We start from the raw sequence: 22,600 nt of genomic DNA on the forward strand, positions 1-22,600 counted from the left end.
TTGTTTTTACTTCGAATTTGGGCCTGTCTTCATCTGGTGGGTGCCTCTATTTTTAAATTTGTTGTCACCTGTCAGGGTGGACTGCTGTTTCTGATTCTGTAGCAGAGTTTTCTTCAATTAGTGCCTCAGAGGCAGTGCTCACTTCTCTGAGTCAGAAGGTTCCAGATTTAAGGTGAACTTTATGGGTGACTATTTCAGTGCATTACCAAGTGTTGAAGTCTGAGGTGCTGTTTTAAGTGAGATGTTAAACCAAGGTCTGTTCAGAGGGTTGTAAATAACAATTTGCATTTATATAGCATCTTTAATTTGAAAAATGTCCATGAAATCTAATTCGTAAGATATAGAAGGACCTTTTAATTCAGAAACCTTTAAGTCTTTTCCTTGTGCGTGTTCACAAGTGTGGTTGCATAGGCCAATTTATGCTTCGGTCAAAATGGCATTGAGCTAAATGAGGTTAAGTTTTTAAATACTGCTTCCATTTTATTTTCTAACATTTATCTCCTATAAAATGTTTCTGAATAATTGTTTACCCAGGTATTTGTGCTTTATATTTGAGAAGATCTTCTGGCCACCAGCCACCAGAAAATAATAAGTTTTTTTAAAAGTATTTCATAAAGTCATTGAATTTTATAGCATAGGAACGGGTCCTTTGGCTCACCATGTCTGTGCCAACCAGTGAACAGCAAATTATACTAATCCCACTTACTTGCCTTTGGTCCATATCCTGCTATGCCCTAGCATTTGAAGTGCTCATTAGATGTTTCTTAAATGTTCAGAGTACCTATCTCTATCACCATCTTAGGCAGTGTGTTCATTTTCTACCACCCTATAGGTGAAAACATTTTTCCTCCAATTTCCGCTTAATCACTTACTTCTCACCTTAAACGTATGCCACCCAGTCTTTGAAAAGTCTGCCATGTGGGAAAGATTCTCACAATCTACCCTATCAATGCCTCTCATGATTATGTGCACCTCCATCAGATCCCCCCTTGAGCCTCCTTTACTCCAGGGAAATCAAGTCCAGCCTATCCAGTCTCTCCTCATGTCAGAGACTTGCTATTCCAGGCAACATTCTGGTGAATCTACTCTGCAACCTCTCCAGTACAGTCTCTTCTGACAGTGTATTGACCAGAACTGTACACACTATTCCACTTGTAACCTAACCAATGCTCTGTAGAGTTATAATAAGCCTTCCCTGCTCCGACATTTTACACCCTGGCCAATGAAGGCAAGCCTTTGTTGGCCTGTCTACGTATACTGGCGCTTTCAGAGGTCTGTGGGTTCACTTTGGGCTCCCTTTTTTGCTCAATACTCCCTTGGGCCTTTTCGTACATTGTGCACATCCTACCTGTATTGGATCTCCCAAAATACATCATCTTATGCTTATCAAGTTCAAATTTTACGCTTATCAATTTCAATTTTTAAACTTAGCAACTGACCATTATCGGACTGTAGACTGAAACTATGCTCCTCACTGTCAACAACACCTACAATTTTCATATCATTTGCAACTTACTAATTAAATCTTCTGCATTCACATCTACGTTGTTAATGTACATAACAAACAGCAAAGGTCCAAGGACTGATCGCTGTGGTACATCACAGGTCAAAAGCTTCCAGTCACAAAATACAGCACTCTTCTTTGTGTCCTATTTGCAAGCCAGTTTTTGATACAGTTTTCCAACGTGCTTTGGATCACGTGGGTTCTTATCTTTTGGACCAACCTTCCATGTGGAGCCTTGTCAAAGGTCGTACTGAAGTCCATGTAAACCAAATCAACTGTACAGCCCTCATCGATATATTTTGTCACCATTTTCAAAAGATGCACGTTAGTCAGACAGGTGTCTGACAAATCTGTGCTGACTAACCCTGATCAATCCCTGCCTTTCCAATCCTGTCCCTCCAGAAATCTTTGTAATAATTTCCGTACCATTAATTTCAGACTAATTGGTAATCCCATGGCCAATCCCTGCTGTCCTCTTGAACAGAGGAACCACATTAGCCCTCCTCCAGTCATCTGGCACTTCACCTCTTACCAGCGCAAAATAACTCGATCAGGATCCCAGCAAACTCCTCGCTTGCCTTCCGTAGATCCCAGGCCTCTATCTCAACAGGCCCTGTAAATTTTTGCACCTTTATGCCAGCAAAATCATCTAATACCTCCTTGTTATTAATCCTAACATGCTGTGGAACCTTACTATCCCAACTGGAATCTCTAACTACATTATCTTTCTCTCCATCGTGAATACTGATGAGAAGTATTAATTTACGACTTCACCCATATCCACTAGCTCAATGTAAAGATCTCTGCTTTTGTCTCTAATATTGCCCTCCTCTTTCCTGGGAATTCCCTTGCTCTTCATATACTTAAAATGCCTTGCGGGGGTTTTCCTTATCCTATCTGCTAAAGATATTTTGTGGCCTGTGTTTGCTCCCCTAATTTTTGTTCAAACATTCTATATGCTGTTTATATTACTAAATCTCTGAACAACGTGTAACTGCAATTGGAATTGTTGTAAACATCAGCATTTGTGAAGAGAGCAGGCAAGCTAAAGTTTTAGGCTTTGGGCCTTCAGATTTGGGGAAAGAAAATAAACAAAGAAATATTTTAGCTAGATCAGTATACTGGCAATGGGGCGGGGGGTAGAAAAAAGAGGGAAAACATTGGGGTAACTGTCATCTGCTACATAACTTTCTGTTCGGAAGTGGTGAGTTAATGGGACCATGAGGGGAGATTGCCAAAGTGACACTGATGGACAAAGCTGTCTATGGAATAAATGTAGATTTTTAAGAAGTACTGCTTCCTACATTTTTGCTTGTTTTCACTAATAGGCCTTTTTTATTACTCAATAGGTGGTGGAGATTCTAAGGAAGTTCTATGCAACTGCCAGTGAACCATTAGCTGTGAACTTTATGAATGAGCTCACACTTCGATTTTGCCACTGCTCCAAGTGGATTGGACGTCAGGCATTTGCCTTCATTTGTCAGGTGAGTGAGTGAAATAATTCCTCCTTTTCATTAAAGTGACACCACTTTTTCTCACTGCTGACTGTGGGAATATTTAACGACAAGCCAAAGAAATAGGAACAGTATCGGGTTATCTATGGTTTCCACTATCACTGCTGCCCTCTGCCCCATCTCATTTCCACTGAATATCGTACTGATGCTTACTTTCTAAATTAACACAAGTAGCTGCTGCTGCAGATTAAGCATTGTAATCCCTTAAGATTTGGGGTGCTCCAGAATAAAAAGAAGGAAAAATGTTTTAAATACAAAAGGTGTGGTAAGGATCAAAAGGTCCTAATTAAAGATGCTTTTTAATGTTTTTTAAAATTAATTCAAAACTTTCTCCTTTGTACACAGGCTGTTGTGGAGGAGGAATGCATGCCAGTGAGTCAGTTTGTTGAACACCTACTTCCAAGTCTACTTGGTTTGGCTACTGATCCTGTTCCGAATGTACGAGTGCTGCTTGCCAAGGCACTAAGGCACACATTACTGGAGAAAAGTAAATATGAAAGTATATGGTGCTCTTAAATGAGGGAATTAGTTATTTAAAACAATGAGAATTTGCTGTGGGATTCTAGGAGTTATTGTTCACATAATAAGTCACAATTAGATTGGTTCAACTGACATCGGGTTTCTGTGTGCATGTTGATTGTGATTCAAAACAGTGAGCCTCCAGATAACCCAAAATTGTATACCAGTTGCAATTTGTAGAATAATAAATTTTGAATTATTTTGAGTAATATTGGTATATTTTTAGTAACATCAGGTTGGGCTATTTAGCTCCCTATTGCCCATTTATTTACACACTGGCTACTTTTCCTGCATTAGCATTATGTTCTTTGAGTACCTGAGCTAATAAAAATCAGTGCTCAGTTACAATAGTCTAGCATTCCCATGCTTTTGGGGAAGAAACGTCAAGATTTTAATTACTGTCTCAAAAATTATTCCTGATTCCAATCCAAAGTGATTTAACCTAGTCGACAACGTCATAAGTTACGCGACACCAGGTTATAGCCCATTGGGTTTATTTGAAAATACAATCTTTGGGAGCATAACCCCTTGTCACCTGATGAAGGTTCTATGCTCCCAAAGCTTGTTTTTTTTTACAAATAAACCTGGCAAGCTATAACCTGGTGTCATGTGATTTCTGACCTCGTCCATCCCAGTCCAACACCGGCACCTCCACATCATAATCTAGTTGAGATTATGCCCTGTCTTCAGGATCCTCTATCAATAGACAATAGACAATAGGTGCAGGAGTAGGCCATTCGGCCCTTTGAGCCAGCACCACTATTGATTATGATCATGGCTGATCATCCACAATCAGTATCCTGTTCCTGCCTTATCCCCATAACCCTTGATTCCACTATCTTTAAGAGCTCTAGCCTCCTCTTTCTTGAAAGTATCCAGAGAGTCGGCCTCCACTGCTTTCTGAGACAGCATTCCATATATCCAACACTCTGGGTGAAGGAGGACATAACTTTTCAATGCCTGCTTTTCCAAATCCTTTAATTATTTTAGTCTCCTCAGTATGATCACATTCTGAACCGAAGTGAAGACAGCAGACGTTTATGCAACCTGTCACAATTATTTCTTTAAAACTTGGTATAATTCTCACTGTATACCCCACAATGCTATATTATCCTTCTTGAGGCACGACACTAAAAAAGCTCATTGTCCTGCTCCCATTTACTGAATGCATATGTACACTAGCCTTTAGTGATTTGTGCAGATGGAAAAAGGAAGGAACTTAAAACCATTGCAATCACCAAAGAAAGGGTACTGAGAACACTGTTATACCTCAAAGCTAACAAGAGCCCAGGTCCTAATGGATATCATCCTAAGGTTTTAAAAGAAGTGGCTGCTGAGATGGTAAATGCATCAGTTTTAATTTTCCAAAATTCCTTCGCTTCTGGAAAGGTCCCTTCAGATTGGCAAGCAGTGAATGTAATTCTCTTCTATTCAAGAAAAGGAAGAAACAGAAAGCAATAAGCTATAGGCCATTTCGACTAACATCTGTCACAGCGAAATTGCCTGAATTTATTACTGAGGAGGTTATAGCCTAGCACTTAGAAAATCTTCATGCAATCAGAAAGAGTCAACATGGTCAACAGAAAATCGTGTTTTAATGATTTACTGGAGTACTTTGAGGAAGTTACAGGAACATGGATAAAGCGGAATCTATATAAATGTGGAGTGCTTGTTCTCTAGAAGGCATTTGAAAAGGTGGCATATTAAGCAATGCTGCAGTAAATAAAATCTCATGGTGTAGAATGGAGCATGTTAACATGGATAGAGGGTTGATTAGCTAACAGAAAACAGTAAGGATTAAAAAGGTAATAAAGGATATTCTATTCTGGTGGTAAGATATAGCCACTGGAGCACCACAGAACTAATACTGAGTCCTCAAGTATTTATAATTTGTATCAATGACTTTGATAATGGGGCTGAATGGTTGCTAAATTTACTGATGACACACAGATAGGTCAGAGAATAACTTGTGAAGAGGATATAAGGAGCTACGAATGCACGTTAACAAATGAGTGGGCAAAAATCACAATTGATATATAATGTAAGAAAATGTAAGGTTGTCCACTCTGGCAGGAAAGCTATAAAAACAGATTGTTATTTAAATGAAGAGAGATTGTAGAACTCTGCAGTACAGAAGGATTTTGTTTTATAAATCATAAAGTTAATATGTGAGTTTTTTTATTCATTAACAGGAATAGGGTATTGTTGATTAGACAGCATTTGTTGCCCATCCCTAATTAGCTAGCAGGCAGTTGAGAGTCAGCCACATTGCTATGGGTTTGGAGTCACATGTAGGCTAGACCAGGTAAGGGTGGCAGTTTCCTTCTCTGAAGGACATGAGTGAACCACATGGGTTTTTCTAACAATCGACAACGGATTCATGGCCATCATTAGACTCTTAGTTCCAGATAGAACATAGAACAGTACAGCACAGTACAGGCCCTTCAGCCCACGATGCTGCGCTGACCTTTTATCTTACTAAGATCAATCTACTCTGCAAAACCTACTTTTTACTATCCTCCATGCGCCTATCCAAGAGTCATTTTAAAAGTCTCTAAAGTATCTGACTCTACTACCACTGCCAGCAGTGCATTACTGACCACACTCTGCGTAAAGAACCTACCTCTGACATCCCTCCCATACCTTCATCCAATCACCTTAAAATTATGCCTCCTCATAATAGACATTTCCACCCTGGGAAAACGTCTGACTGTCCACTAACTATGCCTCTCATCATCTTGTACGCCTCTATCAAATCACCTCTCATCCTTCTTTGCTCCAATGAAAAAAGCTCCTGCAGCCTTTCCTCATAAGACCTGCCCTCCAGTCTAGGCAGCATCCTGGTAAATCTCTTCTGCACCCTCTCTAAAGCTTCCACATCTTTCCTGTAATGAGGTGACCAGAACTGAACACAATATTCCAAGTGACGTCTAACCAGAGTTTTGTAGAGCTGCCGCATAACTTCACGGTCCTTAAACTCAATTCCCCTGCTGATGAAAGTACTGTACCAATTCTACCAACTGCCATGACAGGATTCAAATCTGGGTCCCTAGAATACTATCTGGGTGTCTAGATTAACAGTCCAGCGATAGTACCACTGGCCATCACTTCACAGCAAGAGATTAGGAAACTAAATGGAATATTGTTCATTGGAAGGGGAATGGAATGTAAAAGTAAGGATATTTAATATGTGTACAGCTTTGCTCTCCTTAATTCAAAATGATGTTATTGCTTTAGAAGCAGCTCAGGAATTCTCTCGGTCAATTCCTGTGATGAAGTTTTGGGCCTATGTTGATTGCCGTTTAGAAGAATTAGAAGTGATTTTATTGAAATGTAACAAATCTTGAGGGGACTTGACAGGATGGTTTCTGAAGGATGTATCTCCTTGTGGCAGAGACAAGAACTAAAGGGCACAGTAAAAATAGGCGATTCTCATTTAAATTGAAGGAAATATTCTCAGAGGATTGAAAGTCTGTGGAATTCTGACCCCCAGACAACTGTAAAGGCATGGCTATTGAAGATTTTTAAAACTGAGTTAAGTTCTTGACTGACAAGGGAGTCAAAGGGTTAAGGAGGTGTGAATTAAAGGTAACAATCTTATCAACTATGAGCTTATGAAATGGCAGAGCAAACTTGAGCCAAATTACCAACTTCTGCTAATTCCTGTGCAAGCAACTAGTCCCACTATGATGTTTGAATTTGGGTAAATTTTCAAGTGTAATGCATTGAGGTCTAAATCATCTGAGCTTACACAATACTTGTCAGGTATTTGGACATTACTAAATGCAGAAAGTTTCCAATGGTATTTTTCAAATACTAGCCCCGTACCTCTCTATAGATGGATCGTTTGTTTTTCCGCTCTAACTGTTATCTTTTTCTCTATGAACGCCACCATGTTGCTACATTTACTTAAAAGTATGTTCTTCACATTTGCCAATGCCATAATAAGTGAACTGTAGTACCGTCCGTACAAAAGGTCACAGTACGAAGGAAAAATTAGGATGATTAAAAATGACAAAAAGATAAGCCTATGAGCTTTCGATCTGTTTGCACGTTGCACTCTGAATAAGGTACAGAATTGAAAGCGCAAATCAAGTTAAATGATCTCATGGCCATTACGAGGACATCATTACAAAGTGGTCAGAACCAGGAACTTAACATTCAGTGAATTTTGACCTTTTGGAATGACAGGAGAGATAGAAAAGGTAGTGGGAGCAGTACTGTTAATAAGTGACAGCTAGTAACTCCACTGTAATAAAGAGTTTAAATCTACAAATAATAGGAGCTTGTAAAAAGAACAGAAGAATAATTATGGATGACTTTAATCTTCATGTTGATTTGGTCAATCAAGTTGGAAAGGGTATCTATGACAATGAATTCATAAAGTTGTTAGGGATAGTTTCCGAAAGCAAAATGTCATGGCGCTGCATTGAATCTGTAACTAATAATGAAGCAAGTTTAATGGTGAGAAACTTGGATCAGAAACAATAGCGTTTCACGTAAAGGGAGTTACAGTTAAATGAGGTTAGAGTTAGCAAAAGTGGATTGGACAGATAGGTTAGCAAGAAAAAGTAAGCAAGTGATAGCAGACATTTTGGGAAGTAATTCGTGCTTCTTGGCAAAAACATCTCAATAAGGAGGAAATGTTCTTGGAGAGGGATAAACCAACCATGGCTAACCTAAGAAGATTGAGGAGAATATAATGGTGAAGGGAAAAGCCTACAAGGAGTTAAGTTGGTGACAGCCCTGAAGACTGGGATAAACAGAATCTAGCAGAGGAGGAATGGAACGATAATAAAGGCAGAGAAAGTAAGTTATGAGGGTTAACTAGCGAGAAATATAAAAACCAACAGTAAGAGTTTCTTTAAATATATAAAAAGGAAGAGGAGGTCAAAGTGAATGTAGGCCTCTTACAATCTGTGGAGATGTTCATGGGAAACAAGGAATTGCCAGAGGAGTTAAACAGATATTCTACAACAATCTTTTCAGTGGAAATTACTTTGAGCATCCCATTAATCCTAAACAATATACGGAGGTATTAAGTACCGTCACTAGAGATTCTGATGGGACCAAAAGTAGATAAGTTCCCTGCAGTGATGACTTGCTTCTTATGATGCTAAGAGAATTAGCTACAGAGATAGTGGATGTATTGGTTATAATTTTTAAAAAATCTATGGAGTAGCACCGGAGAATTGGAAAACTGCCAATGTGACACCCCTTTTGAAGAAGAATTGGGATAATGCTGGTAACTATGGGCTGATTGACCTAACATTTATTGTTGGAAAATTGCTTGATTCAATTATTAACGATGTAATAGCACATTTGGAAAACCACAGTCTAATCAAGCAGAGTCAGCACACTTCAGGAAGGGGAAATCATGTCTAAGTAATTTATTAAAGCTTTTTGAGGAAATCTCAACCAGAGTGGATAGAGGGGAACCAGTAGATGTGTTGTAGTTAGGCTTCGGGGAGGCGTTTAACAAGATACCTCATGGAATATTAAGTCAGATGTTAAGAGCTAATGTGTTGGAGGTAGTATATTGCCAAGGATAGAGAATTCGTTAATGGGTAGAAAACAGTGAGGAGAAGGAGTTCTGTTCAAGTTGGCAAACTGCAGTCAGTGGGTTCCACAGGGAACAGTGCTGGGCCTGCAACTGTTTACAATATATTAATGATTTGAAGGAAGGAAGTGAAGGTACTATCGCCAAATTTGCAGCTGTTGTAAAGATAGGTGGAAAAGCAAGTTGTGAAAGGGAAACCAGCCATTTATCGACAGATATTGATAGATTAAATAAGTGGCAAAAAGTTGGCAAATGGAGTATAATGTGGGAAATGTGATGTTTATTTTGGAAGGGAGAACAAAAGGGGGGGAGAAAAAACAAATAAAAATATTTAAGTAGAGAAAAATTGCAGAGCTGCAGTACAAAGAGACTTGGGTGTACTTGTGCACAAAACTTTGAAAGCTGCAAAGTAAGTTCAGTATGAAAACAGGAAGGCTAATGCAATGTTAGCCCTATTTCAACAGGGTTGGAATATGAGATAGGGAAGCCTTACTGCAACTGTACAAGGTGCTAGTGAGACCACATTTGGAGTACAGTGAGCATTTCTTGTCACCTTATTTAAGAAAGGATATTACAGGTAGTTCTCGTATAGTGTGATAGCTGCCTTCTTGTTTAACCTTGCGCTATAGAAAATCATGTTATAGGGAAATCGTTATACCTGTGTAGCGGAAAGTTCTCGATATACAAACTGTATCTGCTATTCATCCATCACATTACAGTCAATTCACATTACTGAAACACTCCTTATAGCAGAGCTATCTGTATTTCATTAGAGGCAGTTCTCGGAGAAGGTTCACTAGAATGATCCCTGGTTTGGATGGATTGTCTTTTGACCAAAGCCTAGACATGGTGGGACTCTACTCACTGGAGTTTAGAAGAATGAGAGGTGATCTCATTGAAACATATAGAATCCTTAAGGGGTTTGACATAGTAAATGCTGAGAGGATGTTTCCCCTCATTGCAGAGTCTAGGACCAGAGGGCATCACCTCAAGGTCAGGGGCACCTTTAATTTAAGGCTGAGATGAGTTTTTTTTCTCTCAGGTTTAAGTCTTTGGAGCTCCTTGCCACACAGAGCTGTGTATGGACAGATACCTTGTGTATGTTTAAGGCAGAGATGGATGGATGGATGGACAGACAGATTCTTGATTGGTAGGGAAACCAGGGCTTATAGAGAAAACACAGGAAGTTGACATTATAGAGCTGTACAGCATGGAAGCAAACCCTTTGGTGCAACTCATCCATGTTGACCAGATTCCCTAAATTAATCCAGTCCCATTTGCCAGCTTTTGGCCCATTTCCGTCTAAATCCTTTCCTTTCATATACCGATCCATATGGTTTTTTAAATGTTGTAATTGTACCAGCCTCAATCACTGCCTCTGGCAGCTCATTCCATACAGGCACCACCCTCTACTTGGAAAAAGTTACCCCTTAGGTCCCTTTCCAAATCTTTCCCCTCTCACCTTAAATGTATACCCCCAAGTTTTGGACTCCCCGACCCTGGAGAAAAGACCTTGGCTATTCACTGTCCATGCCCCTCGTAAATTTTATGAGCCTCTATAAGCTCATCCCTCAGCCTCTGATGCTTCGGGGGAAAAAGCCCAAGCCTATTCAGCTTCTTCCAATAGCTCAAGCCCTCCAACCCTGGCAACATCCTTGTAAACCTTTTCTGAGCCCTTTCAAGTTTCACAATCTCCTTCCTAGGAATGTCAGATCATTCATGATCCTATTGAATGGCAGAACGAGGATCCAGATGGCATACCCTTCTTGCTATTTCGCAGGGTCTTACGTTCGTGAGTTGGATCTGAGCTGAGGCTGTGCTGTTGATTGTGGGAAAGGGTATACAAAAGGCCTGTGGGAACTTGTGGGAAACGAGGGGAAAAAAATGACCCAAGCTCTTTTGGTATTGCATCAGCTGAGATCTTCATCAGCAGTGACTTTCGCATTGGCATAAGATCAGTACAGGGAATATTCACTAATGATTGCAAGGCGTCCTGCAGCATTGGCAACTCCAATATTGAAGCAGCCCCCATCCATATGTATCAAGATCTTTGAAGTGACCAGAAAGATTTATGAGGGTAGGGCAGTAGATGTAGCCTATATGGATTTCAGTAAGGACTTAAATAATGTTCCACAAGGTCGGCTACTCTGGGAGGTTAGAACACGTGGGATCCAGGGAGAGTTGGCACATTGGATACTCAGTTGGCTTGATGGTAGGAAGCAGAAAGTAATTGTGGAAGGATGCTTGTCGGGCTGGAGGCCTGCGGCTAATAGTGTGCCTCGGGTCAGTGCTGGGTCCATTGCTGTTTGTTATATAAATCAGTGATTTGGATGAGAATGTACAAGGCATGATTAGTAAGTTTGCGGATGACATAAAAGTAAGTGGTATCCTAATTTTCCAACAATGAAATAAGTGGATAGTGAGGGAGGTTATCAGAAATTGCCGCATGATCTTGATCAGCTGGGAAAGTGGGCTGAGAAGTGGCAAATGGAGTTTAATATAGATTAAGTGTGAGGGTGCTGTATTTTGGAAATTTCCAATCAAGGTAGGAGTTTCAGGGTGAAAGTGATAATGGGAACTGCAGATGCTGGAGAATCCAAGATAATGAAATGTGAGGCTGGATGAACACAGCAGGCCCAGCAGCATCTTGGGAGCACAAAAGCTGACGTTTCGGGCCTAGACCCTTCATCAGAGAGCTGAATGGTAGGGCCTTATGGAGTGTAGTGGAACAGAGGGACCTCTGAATTCAGGTGCACAGTTCTCTGAAAATGGAGTCATGGGTAGACAGGGCAGTGATGAAGGCTTTTGGTGCACTGACCTTCATTAGTTAGGGCATTGAACATTAAAGGTTGGGAAGCCATGTTGCAGATGGGAGGCTGCTCTTGAAGCATTGTGTTCAGTTTTGGTCACCTTGCTATTAAACTGAAAAGAGTGCAGAAGAAATTTAAAAAGAATTTGCCAAGATGCTAGGGACTGAGTTACAGGGAGAGAAGTTGGACAAGCTAGGACTTTTTTCTTTCGAGCCTAGGACATTGAGGGGGATCATTATTGAAGTATATAAGATCATGACAAGCATGGATAGGGTGAATGCAGTCTTTTTTTCCCAGGGTTGGGGAAATTGAGGACTAGAGGGCATCAGTTTAAGGTAAGAGGGGAAAGAATACATGAGAACCTGAGGGGCAACTTTTTTTACACAGAGGGTGGTACACATATGAAATAAGGTGTAAGTGGAAGTGGTTGAGATGGGCACATTAACAACTTTTGAAAGGCATTTGCATGAACACTTGGATAGGAAAGGTTTAGAAGTATATGGGCCAAGTGCAGGGAAATGAGAATAACGTGATGGATATTTTGGTCTGGCATGGACCAGTTTGCGCTGAAGAGCCTGTCTCCACGCTATTGGACTCTGACTGTATAAACTCTGTAACCTGTATGACGTCCAGGCTTGGGCTAATAACTTGGGCAAGCGGCATTTGCACCCAGGAAGTGCCATGCTATTACGATCTCTTGATAGAGAGAACACAAAAACATGATAATGCTGCCACCTGCAAATCTGAGTCACCGTGCCATCCTGACTTTGAATTATTTCACATTCCTTCATAATCTTTGGGACAAAATGCTTAACTCCCGCCCTGTCTTCACTGTGAGTACACCTACACCATAATAGAATACCACCTACTTGTGAGCAATTAGGGATGAGTAATAAATGCTATTCCACATCCAGTGACAATTTTAGAAATAGTGTTCCTGCTTTTAATTATTGAGTAACACATGTTAGAAATATACATGTCTGGACACCTAGTAATGGGCCACTCTGACCTGTGGCAAATATGGTGGAGTAGCCCATACTAGGCTGAAATAACAAAGAAGAGTCCAGTGAGGGAGCTGTTTGAGGAATCTGGTAGAACTGGTATGGCATTGGTACCTTCAAGAGGAAACTAACATAAGAAATTGAAGTGTGAGTAGGCCATTTAGCCTCTCAAGTTTGCCTCATCCAAATCCAGATTATGGTTGATCTGCCCAGGTCTTAATTCCTCTTTCATGCCAGTACCTCATAGGCTTTGATCATTTCAAAAATCTATAGATAACAAAGTGCAAAGCTGGATGAACATAGCAGGCCAAGCTTGGCCTGCTGTGTTCATCCAGCTTCACACTTTGTTATCTTGGATTCTCCAGCATCTGCAGTTCCCATTATCTCTGATCAAAAATCTATATATGCCCTCTTTTAAGTATGTTCAGTGATCTGGCCTCCACCAGTCTGTGAGGTAGAGAATTCCAAACGTTCACTACAGTATGAGAGAAGGAATTCCCTTACATCATAGTTTTAAATGAATGTCCCATTATTCTGTAACTATCTCATGCATTAGTGGAAACATCCCAATATCTAGAGATAACACAACAGATCAGGCAGCATCAGAGGAGTAGGAAAGTTGATTTTTCGGGTTGGAACCCTTCTTCAGAAAGAAGAAGGTACCTTTTCTGAAGAAGGGTCCCGACCTGAAACATAAACTTTCCTACTCCTCTGATGCTGCCTGACCTGCTGTGTTCCTCCAGTTCCACACTGTGTTACCTCAATATCTACCTTGTCAAGACCCCTCAGAATCTTTCAATAAGATCATGCATCATTCTTCTAAACTTGTATGAAAGAATGCTTAAACTGTTTAGCTGTTTGTCATAAATCAATGGCTTCGTCCCAGGAAACTGCCCAGTGAATTTCTTTTGAACTGCCTCAAATGTATGATATCCTTTCTCAAAATTAAGGACCGAAACTGTAGATAGTACTTCAGGTGCAGCCTCACTAACGTGCTATACAGTTGAAAATGTTTCTGTGTTTAAAACTCCACCCCCTCGCAGTAAAGGCCAAAATTCCATTTGCTGTCTTCATCACTTGCTGCACCTGCATGCTAATTTATTGTGTTTGGTGCACAAAAATACCCAGATCTCTGTGTGCCTCACCTGTTTTTTTTTGGAGTCTCTCTCCATTTACCTGTCTACTTTGTGATTCTTCCCACCAAAAGTCATGACTTCCCATTTTCCTACCTAAAGTCCATCCAGCAAGTTTTTGCCCATTCACACTACCAATGTATACCTCTTTGCAGATTCCTTATATCCTCACCACAACATACCCACCCACCTTTTTTTAATGATTTCTCCTGCAAGATGTTAATATAGATAGGAAATAATTGATACAGTAGGACTAATGTTTGCACTCCACAAGGTATACCTTTTCTGTCCTCCAAAGACCATTAATCCCCACGCTGTGGTTAACTTGCAGAAGACAATCTTCAGTCCATTGAAAAGGTTGTGGAGGAGGGATGCTTGTCATTTGAGAGTTTTGCACACTGACTCTTTACAGTTCCAACAACATGTAAACTATAAACTCTAGCCGCTACCAATAATGTCAGTAACCCAGGCTGATGCTCTGGAATGTGAAATCACATCTCCTCATGACAGCTTATGAAATTTAAATTCAATTAATAACATTTACAAGGAGGTGATGTTGAACTTGTACAAGGCACTTGTTAGACTTCAACTGGAATATTGTGCACAGCTGTGGGATAAGTCACATGAAAGGAAAGATGTGAATGCATTGGAAACTGTGCAGAAAGAATCTACAAGAATGGTTCCAGGAAGGAGAGACTTCAGCTATGAGGATAGATTGAACATGTTGGGACTGATCTCCTTGCAGACAAGAAGGCTGAGATGAAATTTGATTAGAGGTTTTCAAAATTGTGAGCCAGGCCAGGAAGAGCAAATCGGAAGGAACTGGTCCCGCTCATAAAAGGAAAAAAAACCAATGAGATGGCGTAGATTTAAAGTACAAACGAAGTAAGGGTGATGTGAGCAAACCTGTTTGCACAACAAATAGGCTGTGCAGTGCACCGCCTGGAAATCTGGTGGAGGCAGGTTCAGTTGAGGTATTCAAGAGGGAAGTGGATGATTATTTAGATAGAAATGATATTCAGAAATATGGGGAAAAGGCAGGAGATTAGCAGTAGGGAATAGAACCGGTGAAGACACAATAGGCTGAATACTACACTGAATAATTTTGTGATCCTGGAAGGTCAGACATTTGTTTAGTCAATGGGTTATCATCTGGAAAGTACTGCTTTGAAGCAATTTTAATAGCAATTTTAAAACTGAATTGGATATGTATAATTAAAGGGCACAATGTTGCAAGAGCATTGAAAGACAAAGCGTGGCATGAGCTGGTAACAAAAACAGAAATTGCTGGAGAAGACCAGGAGGTCTGGCAGCATCTGTGGACAGAAAGGAGAGTTAATGTTTCAGGTCCTGTGACCCTTCTTCAGAACCGACTTAGACAAACTGATGGCTATTTCAAAGAGCCCGAGACCCTTCTTCAGAACTGACTTAGACAAACTGATGGCTATTTCAAAGAGCTTGAGACAGTAAGATGGGTGGAATGGTGTATGTTTGTGACTGGGCTGAGTTTAATGCTGTGCGGCTTCTTTGTTATTCCCAGCGTATTTCACAGAGGCGGAGAATCCTCACGTAGAAGCAGTCGAAGAGATCGTTCTTATTCTGCAGTCAGACCGTGACCGTGATGTGAGATTTTTTGCCAGTGCTGAACTTCGAAACAACCCTGTGAACACCACCTCGTTTATAAACTGAAAACCTTTCTGACCAACTTGTCTAATTCTTTAACGGCATGCAGTTTCTGAACTGCTGATGCGTCCGGTAAGCCCCCCACCCCCGACCCCGAGTTCTACACAAGGTGGAGGTGATACCTGGGGGTCAAGTGGGCATTATCTTGGTCTACAGGCTGGATCTGGACTGGAGGATGCAGGGCACCATCCTCTTTGTTAAATATGTGTATAGATCTGCAAAGAGCTTTTATAATGAGGGAAGGGAATGTTGGGGGGGGTGGAATTCACTAACAAACCTGGAGAACACAAGAGCCTTATGTGCCCCTATTTCTTCAACTATCTACAGCTATTTTTAGATCCAAACTCCTTAGAAAGTTTCTTTTTAAAACTCCCTCTGATTCTTGACAGTCTTTTTTTTTTTATTTCCTAACAGTCCTATTTCTAAAAGTGAACTTTGTAATTTGGAAATGGTTACAATTCGATATTCTTTATTTTTGAGTATGCGTTCCTCGCTTTTCTAATTTTGTACAGTTTTATTTGTATTGATATAATCCCAACTGATGTACATTTGAATGTTTCAGAAAGTATGCAATGCAGAGATTTCAGGCACGTTTCAACTGATTTCAGGCACGTTTTAACTTTTTTGAAACTTGCAGAGTTATCTCCTAAATTTCCCCTCCCCACAGGGCAGCTACTTCTCCATTTGCACTTTGGAAGCCACATTGAACTGTTCCCTTAGCTGGTTAACATTGACTTCTCAGTGGCATGAAACATGATGACTGCCCAGTATGCTGACAGGGGAAATGAGCAGAGTATATGCACTGTTTTAATAGACCCCCACCACACCGAGCCCACCATCTTTTTTAATGAGTAACTGAGCCATGTTGGTTATGGGAACCCCTACAGGGAAGGTGCATTCGCACTTGAGACCAGCAGACTGGACTCTGTATGCAGATGTTTTAACTGTCTCCTCTTCACTTCAAATTCACACTGCTGTAGAGTTCGGCAGCACGAAGAATGCAGTTCATACCACTAATGAAAAATACTAGAGAATTGATATGCAGAAGTGCACATAGTAAATGTGAAGTAGAATGAGCTTTATTATTTTGTTTTAAATTTAATTTAAATGTTTTTATCTTCAAACCAGCTGCTATGGGTTCCATATCTGCTGATCAGTATATGGTAAGGAGATAAAACTGCAGGGTGCTTTTAAGGTAATGCAGGGATACATTACATCTATATATCTAACTATTTTTGCTGTTGAATTCATCTTTAAGTGTTCTGGAAGTGTGTTGGCCACAAGGGTACTGTTTTCATTGCTCGTTGACTCGCTCAGTAATTAAAACACCCTCCACTGTTCCACTAAGTTCCCCTCTCTTGAAATCGGTGCAGTGTCAAATCTTGTAGCTCAGCATAGTGAAATGGGGACTGGGGTAGTTGGTGTTGCAATTTCACCTGAATGAACTAAATGAGCTGTACCTGACTGGGCACAATAACTGAAGTTTTGCCACATTGGATTTGCTGATATGAGAGTAAGGTGGATCAACTCGTGAAGCTTCTTGATGGGAATGGGTTTGCTACATGCAAGTTCATTGCCCTCAAGTCTCGGTTAAGGAGGTTTTGAACATTCCCTGAATATGTAACATCTTTTCTCGTGTTTTACCATGTACTCCTCTTTGGTTTATGGTAACAGAAATGCCTTGCATCAGGAATTCTTGCCTTTGCACTTGCCTTGTTTTGATGCTGACTCGTATTACCAAGCATTTTTTATGACATGGTGTATAAGAATGAGGTTTTTGTATAGTGAAAAGGCTGATTGTATTGTAACTATAGTTACAAGTTTGAGTTTTTACAATTAACATTAAATACTGTGTTGCTGTAATACATTTGTGTATTCTCATTACTTTCATCCCTTGATGGCATTAGCATACGTTTAGTCAATAATAATGTGACATTGTATCCAATACTATCCCAATCATGATTAAATTATCATCAAGTTAACCAGTGCCTTACAACCAAGGTCAGCTTGTAACCCTGGAAGGCGTTGATTAATTCAGTGTCCAGTAATCCAGAGGCCCAGGTTAACACCCTACAGACATGAGTTCAAGTCCCACTGCAGGGGAGAGTTTCAATTCATTACCAAAAATAAAAATCTGGAATTATAAAATTAGTCTGCTCGCAAATCTGCCAGTCTTACATGGCCCGGCCTATCTGTGCTTCTAGACGCTCAGTAATATTGTTGACTTATCAACTGCTCTCCGAAGTGGTGCAACAGGCCACACAGTTTGAAGTCAATTCAGGGTGAGCAACTAATGCTGGCCTAGAGAGTGAAGCCTGCACTCCATGCAAGATTTTTTTAAAAAATAGTCTTGTGCTTCTCTCTGTGACAGAGTAGCCAAAATATTGCTTTGAAAAGAAGTCAGCAACACCTAGTAGCTTTACAAAACAGTTTTAAGTTGCCCTTGTTTGAATAAAATAAGAAGTTGAAACATTACAGAAGTTTTCAGTATTTACACATTTAATGATCTAAAGACCCTTTTTGTAATCAGTGTCGTCAAAATGTTGACTATTGTTGTTTGAGTTTCATTTGGTGCCTCTTTTGTGCCTGCATCATAACATGTCAGGCCAGGTATTTCAACTCCTAAATTCAATTGGGGCCCATCTACATGGTTTGGATCTGATTGACTGTATTTCCAATAACATACTTGATCTTGAAAGGGAAGAATGAAAATGAGGTCCATCACCTTGACTGCAGTCCATTCTCTTGATTATGTATAATTATAGGAAATTGCAGTTATATGCACTTATCGAAATGAGTTTCCATCTGTAGTTCACCTCATAGGCAGTGGGTGGTGTAATGGCATCATCTCTAAATGTCTAAACCAGAGGCTCAGGCTAATGCTCTGGGGATGTGGATTCAAATTCTAGCATGGCAACAATTAAAAGCTGATGATCATGAAACCCATCCAATTTACTAATACCCTTTAGCAAAGGCAGCATGGTAGCACCAGGGACCCAGGTTTGATTCTAACCTTGAGCAACTGTCTGTGTGAAGTTTGCATGTTCTTCCTGTGTCACCGTGGGTTTCTACTGCCTGCTGTGGTTTCATGCCACAGTCCAAAGTTGTGCAAGTTAGGTGAATGGTCATGCTAAATTATCCATAGCATCCAGGTGTGTGGATTAGCCATGGTAAACTTGTGATGAAAGGGGTCTCCATCTGGGTGGGAAACTCCTCAGAGGGCCGGTGCAGATTTGCTCTACACTGAAATCTTCCATCCTTACCCGGTCTGACCTAAGTGCAACTCCAAGACACACAGTCATTTGGTTAACTCTTAAATATGGTTGTATTGAACTGTGATGGATCAGTGGTGGATCAAATTATGGAACTCCTGTCCTAATAGTCTTGTTGGTATACCGACAACCTATTGACTGCAGTGATTCATGCAGGCAGCCTACCAGCACTTTCAAGGGAGCGCAATACATGTTTGTTCAGCCAATGTTGTCCACATCTGGATGTGAGTTTGCTCGCTGAGCTGGAAGGTTCGTTTTCAGATGTTTCGTCACCATTCTAAGTAACATCATCAGTGAGCCTCCAGTGAAGCGCTGGTGTTATGCATAATGATGATGTTACCTGGAATGGTGACGAAACGTCTGAAGATGAACCTTCCAGCTCAGCGAGCAAACTCCCATCCACAACCTCAACCTGAGCTACAAATCTTCTCAAAACTAATTGTCCACATCCTCTGAACAGATTAAGGAAAAAAGTCTTTCAAATAGAATCAAAGAATTTTGAGTACAGTAGATGACCATTCCACCCATTGTCTCTGTCTCTCTACTGGCCGCTGAAAGAGCTACCCAGCTAAGTTCCATTCTCCAGCCCTATCTCCATAGCACACTCAATTCATCAGTTTCAGATATGTATCCAGCTCTCTTTTGAAACCTCCTCTGGAATCTGCCTTCAGCGCTCTCCTAGGCAGTGCATTCCAAATTCTAACAATTCTCTTGAGTAAAGAAGTTTCTCCTCGTATCTCTTGCTGGCAATCTTGAAATTGTGACTCCGAGTTACTGACTACTAACTAGTGGTAACAGAATATCCTTCTTTACCATATTCACAATTTTGAACACATCAATAAGGTCACCTCTTAATCTTCTCTGCTCCAAGGAGAATAAGCCTAAGTGCCCAGAACTGAACACAATACTCCAAATGTAGTCTGACCAATGATTTGCAAAGATGTAGCATCACTTGCTCGTGTTTATACCCATAAGAATTAATTGCCTAAACGGGGGTGACCATGGATGTAGTGGTTTCCATCTTCCAACATTTTGCAGATTCTGGAATAATCTTGGCATATTGATTAGTGACAAATGTAACTCAGTTGTTTTTAGTTGGGGGGGGGGAGATAAAAAAGGAGAGAATTACACACCAGTTAGTGTACCATCTATAGTCAGCAAAATGCTATAGTTTAAAGATGTGATAAGAATAGTTTTGGAAAAAAAACACCAATGGTATTATAAAGTCAACTTTTATTTATGAGAGGTAAATGATGTTGAATAAACCTACTGAATTGTTTGAGGACATTACTAGTAGAATAGATGAGGTTATACCGGTGAATGGGTTTTCATAAATATTTTGATAAAATCTCAGATTACTATACAATATTAAAGCACCTAAGACCCTAAGAAATAGGAAGAGGTCTAGGTCACTGTCTCTCCAAAAGTCTAAGTATCCCTGAATATTAAGTTCCCAGTTCTGATCTCCTTGTAACCATATCTCCATGATGGCTACAAGATCATAGCAATTGGCCCCTTTACACTGTCAGTTCATCTACTTTATTCCAAGTGCTTTGTGCATTCTGATCCACAACCATCCACCATTCAGGTCCACAGATCACTGAAGGGGTTGGAGAGGAGTGTGGAGCAGACAAGGGGATCACGGACAGAGTGGTCCCTCCGGGAAGCAGACAGGGGTGGGGATGGAAAAATGCCCCTATTCCCAATTCCTTCACCTCTGCCGCATCTGCTCCCAGGATGAGGCATTCCACTCCCTTATATCTCCAGGTGACCTCGTTTTTCAAGGACTGCAATTATTCTCCCCGCAGTGGTCGAGAACGCCCTCGACCATGTTTCCCGCAATTTATCCCTCACATCCTGTCCCCGCAATAACTGCCAAAAGAGAACCCCCCTCACCCTCATATACCACCCCACCAACCTCCGGATCTGATGCATCATCCTCCGACACTTCCGCCATCTGCAATCCGATCCCACCACCAAAGACATTTTTCCACCCCCACCCTTGTGTGCTTTCCGGAGGGACCACTCTCTCTCGACTCCCTTGTCCACTCCACAGTCCCCTCCAACCCCATCACACCCGGCACTTTCCCCTGCAACTGCAGGAAGTGCTACACTTGCCACCATATGTCCTCCTTCACCCCCATCCCAGGCCCCAAGAAGACTTGCAACATTAAGCAGATGTTCACCTGCATATCTGCCAATGTGATATACTGCATCCGCTGTTCCCGTTGTGGCCCCCTCTATATCGGGGAAACCAAGCTGAAGCTTGGGGAACGCTTTGCAGATCACCTACACTCGGTTTGCAATAAACGACTGCACCTCCCAGTCGCAAACCAATTCAACTCCCCCTCTCATTCCTTAGATGACATGTCCATCCTGGGCCTCCTGCAGTGCCACAACGATGCCACCCAAAGGTTGCAGGAGCAGCAACTCTTATTCCGCTTGGGAACCCTGCAGCCCAATGGTATGAATGTGGATTTGACAAGGTTCAAAATCTCCCCTCCCCCCACTGCATCCCAAAACCAGCCCAGCTCGTCCCTGCCTCCCTAACCTGTTCTTCCTCTCACCTATCCCCTCCTCCCACCTCAAGCCGCATCTCCATTTCCTACCTACTAACCTCATCCCATCCCCTTGACCTGTCCGTCCTCCCCAGACTGACCTATCCCCTCCCTACACTCATCTCTACTGGCCCAATCCCCACCCCTTTAATTTGTTTGTCTCCTCTCCACGTGTCTTCTCTATCCATCTACTATCCGCCTCCCTATTTATTTCAGAACCCTCTTCCCCCTTCCCCTTTTCTGAAGGGTCTAGGCCCGAAATGTCAGTTTTTGTGCTCCTAAGATGCTGCTTGGCCTGCTGCGTTCATCCAGCTCCACACTTTGTTATCTCGGATTCTCCAGTATCTGCAGTTCCCATTATCTCTGATACAATTTAGAACAAAGTGGCCCATGTTTGAAAGACAGAAAATGGCTGACAAGAACAAAATGGGACAGCCTGCTCCAACATTGAAATGAAACACAATGGTACCTTTACAACAAAACTACTCCAAGGTTAGTTTAAAAAAAAGCCCTTCCACCAACCATGTGAGACTGCTTAGATAAGGGAACGCCTAAAAACAGACATTCCAGCCTCATTAAGGAAAGGATGATTGTTCCAGTATATGAGTAATACCAAGTGTGAGTCCCAGCCAGAGAGCCAGCTTGATTAGCTCCCTGTAAACTCCCTAGGCAGCTGCAAAAAAATTAGCTAACTTTGTAGTAAATAGTGGCTTCCTTGAAACTACCTGCAATATTAAATAGGCTCTAATTAAAGATTGCTAATCATAGAAGTAGTTTTCACATAACCAAAGTATAATACAAGCATTGGGGGAAGAAGATCTAAGATGTGAAAGTTAATTAGCCTGACGAAACACCTTATCTTACACCCTGAGCAAGGTAGAGTGTTCACAACCAATTAATTACAGCACACTTAGAGTAGAAGTAGCTGTACAACTTTAAATTTTACAACTATTTTATAATCCATGATTTTATGGAGTTTATAATCTCTAAGCCTTAGGATCTTTCTATGCATTTTACTCATTCGCGTTCCAAAAGTATACTCGCAA

At 41.0% G+C, this 22,600-nt stretch overlaps 1 protein-coding gene across 2 annotated transcripts in view; it reads left to right on the forward strand.

The window, feature by feature from the left end:
- The window catches only part of ppp4r1l (protein phosphatase 4, regulatory subunit 1-like), a 105,581-nt gene extending 88,036 nt beyond the window's left edge, over positions 1-17,545 (forward strand). For both annotated transcript variants that reach the window (XM_048549713.2, XM_059652892.1), the window contains exons 18-20: positions 2,854-2,988; positions 3,364-3,505; positions 15,582-17,545. In XM_048549713.2, the coding sequence (XP_048405670.1) occupies positions 2,854-2,988; positions 3,364-3,505; positions 15,582-15,730 (426 nt within the window). In that variant the 3' untranslated portion in view covers positions 15,731-17,545. The remainder of the gene's footprint in view (positions 1-2,853; positions 2,989-3,363; positions 3,506-15,581) is intronic.
- The last annotated feature ends 5,055 nt before the right edge of the window (positions 17,546-22,600 follow it).

Source organism: Stegostoma tigrinum, chromosome 19 (assembly GCF_030684315.1).
Source record: "Stegostoma tigrinum isolate sSteTig4 chromosome 19, sSteTig4.hap1, whole genome shotgun sequence".
NCBI classification, from domain to species: Eukaryota; Metazoa; Chordata; class Chondrichthyes; order Orectolobiformes; family Stegostomatidae; genus Stegostoma; species Stegostoma tigrinum.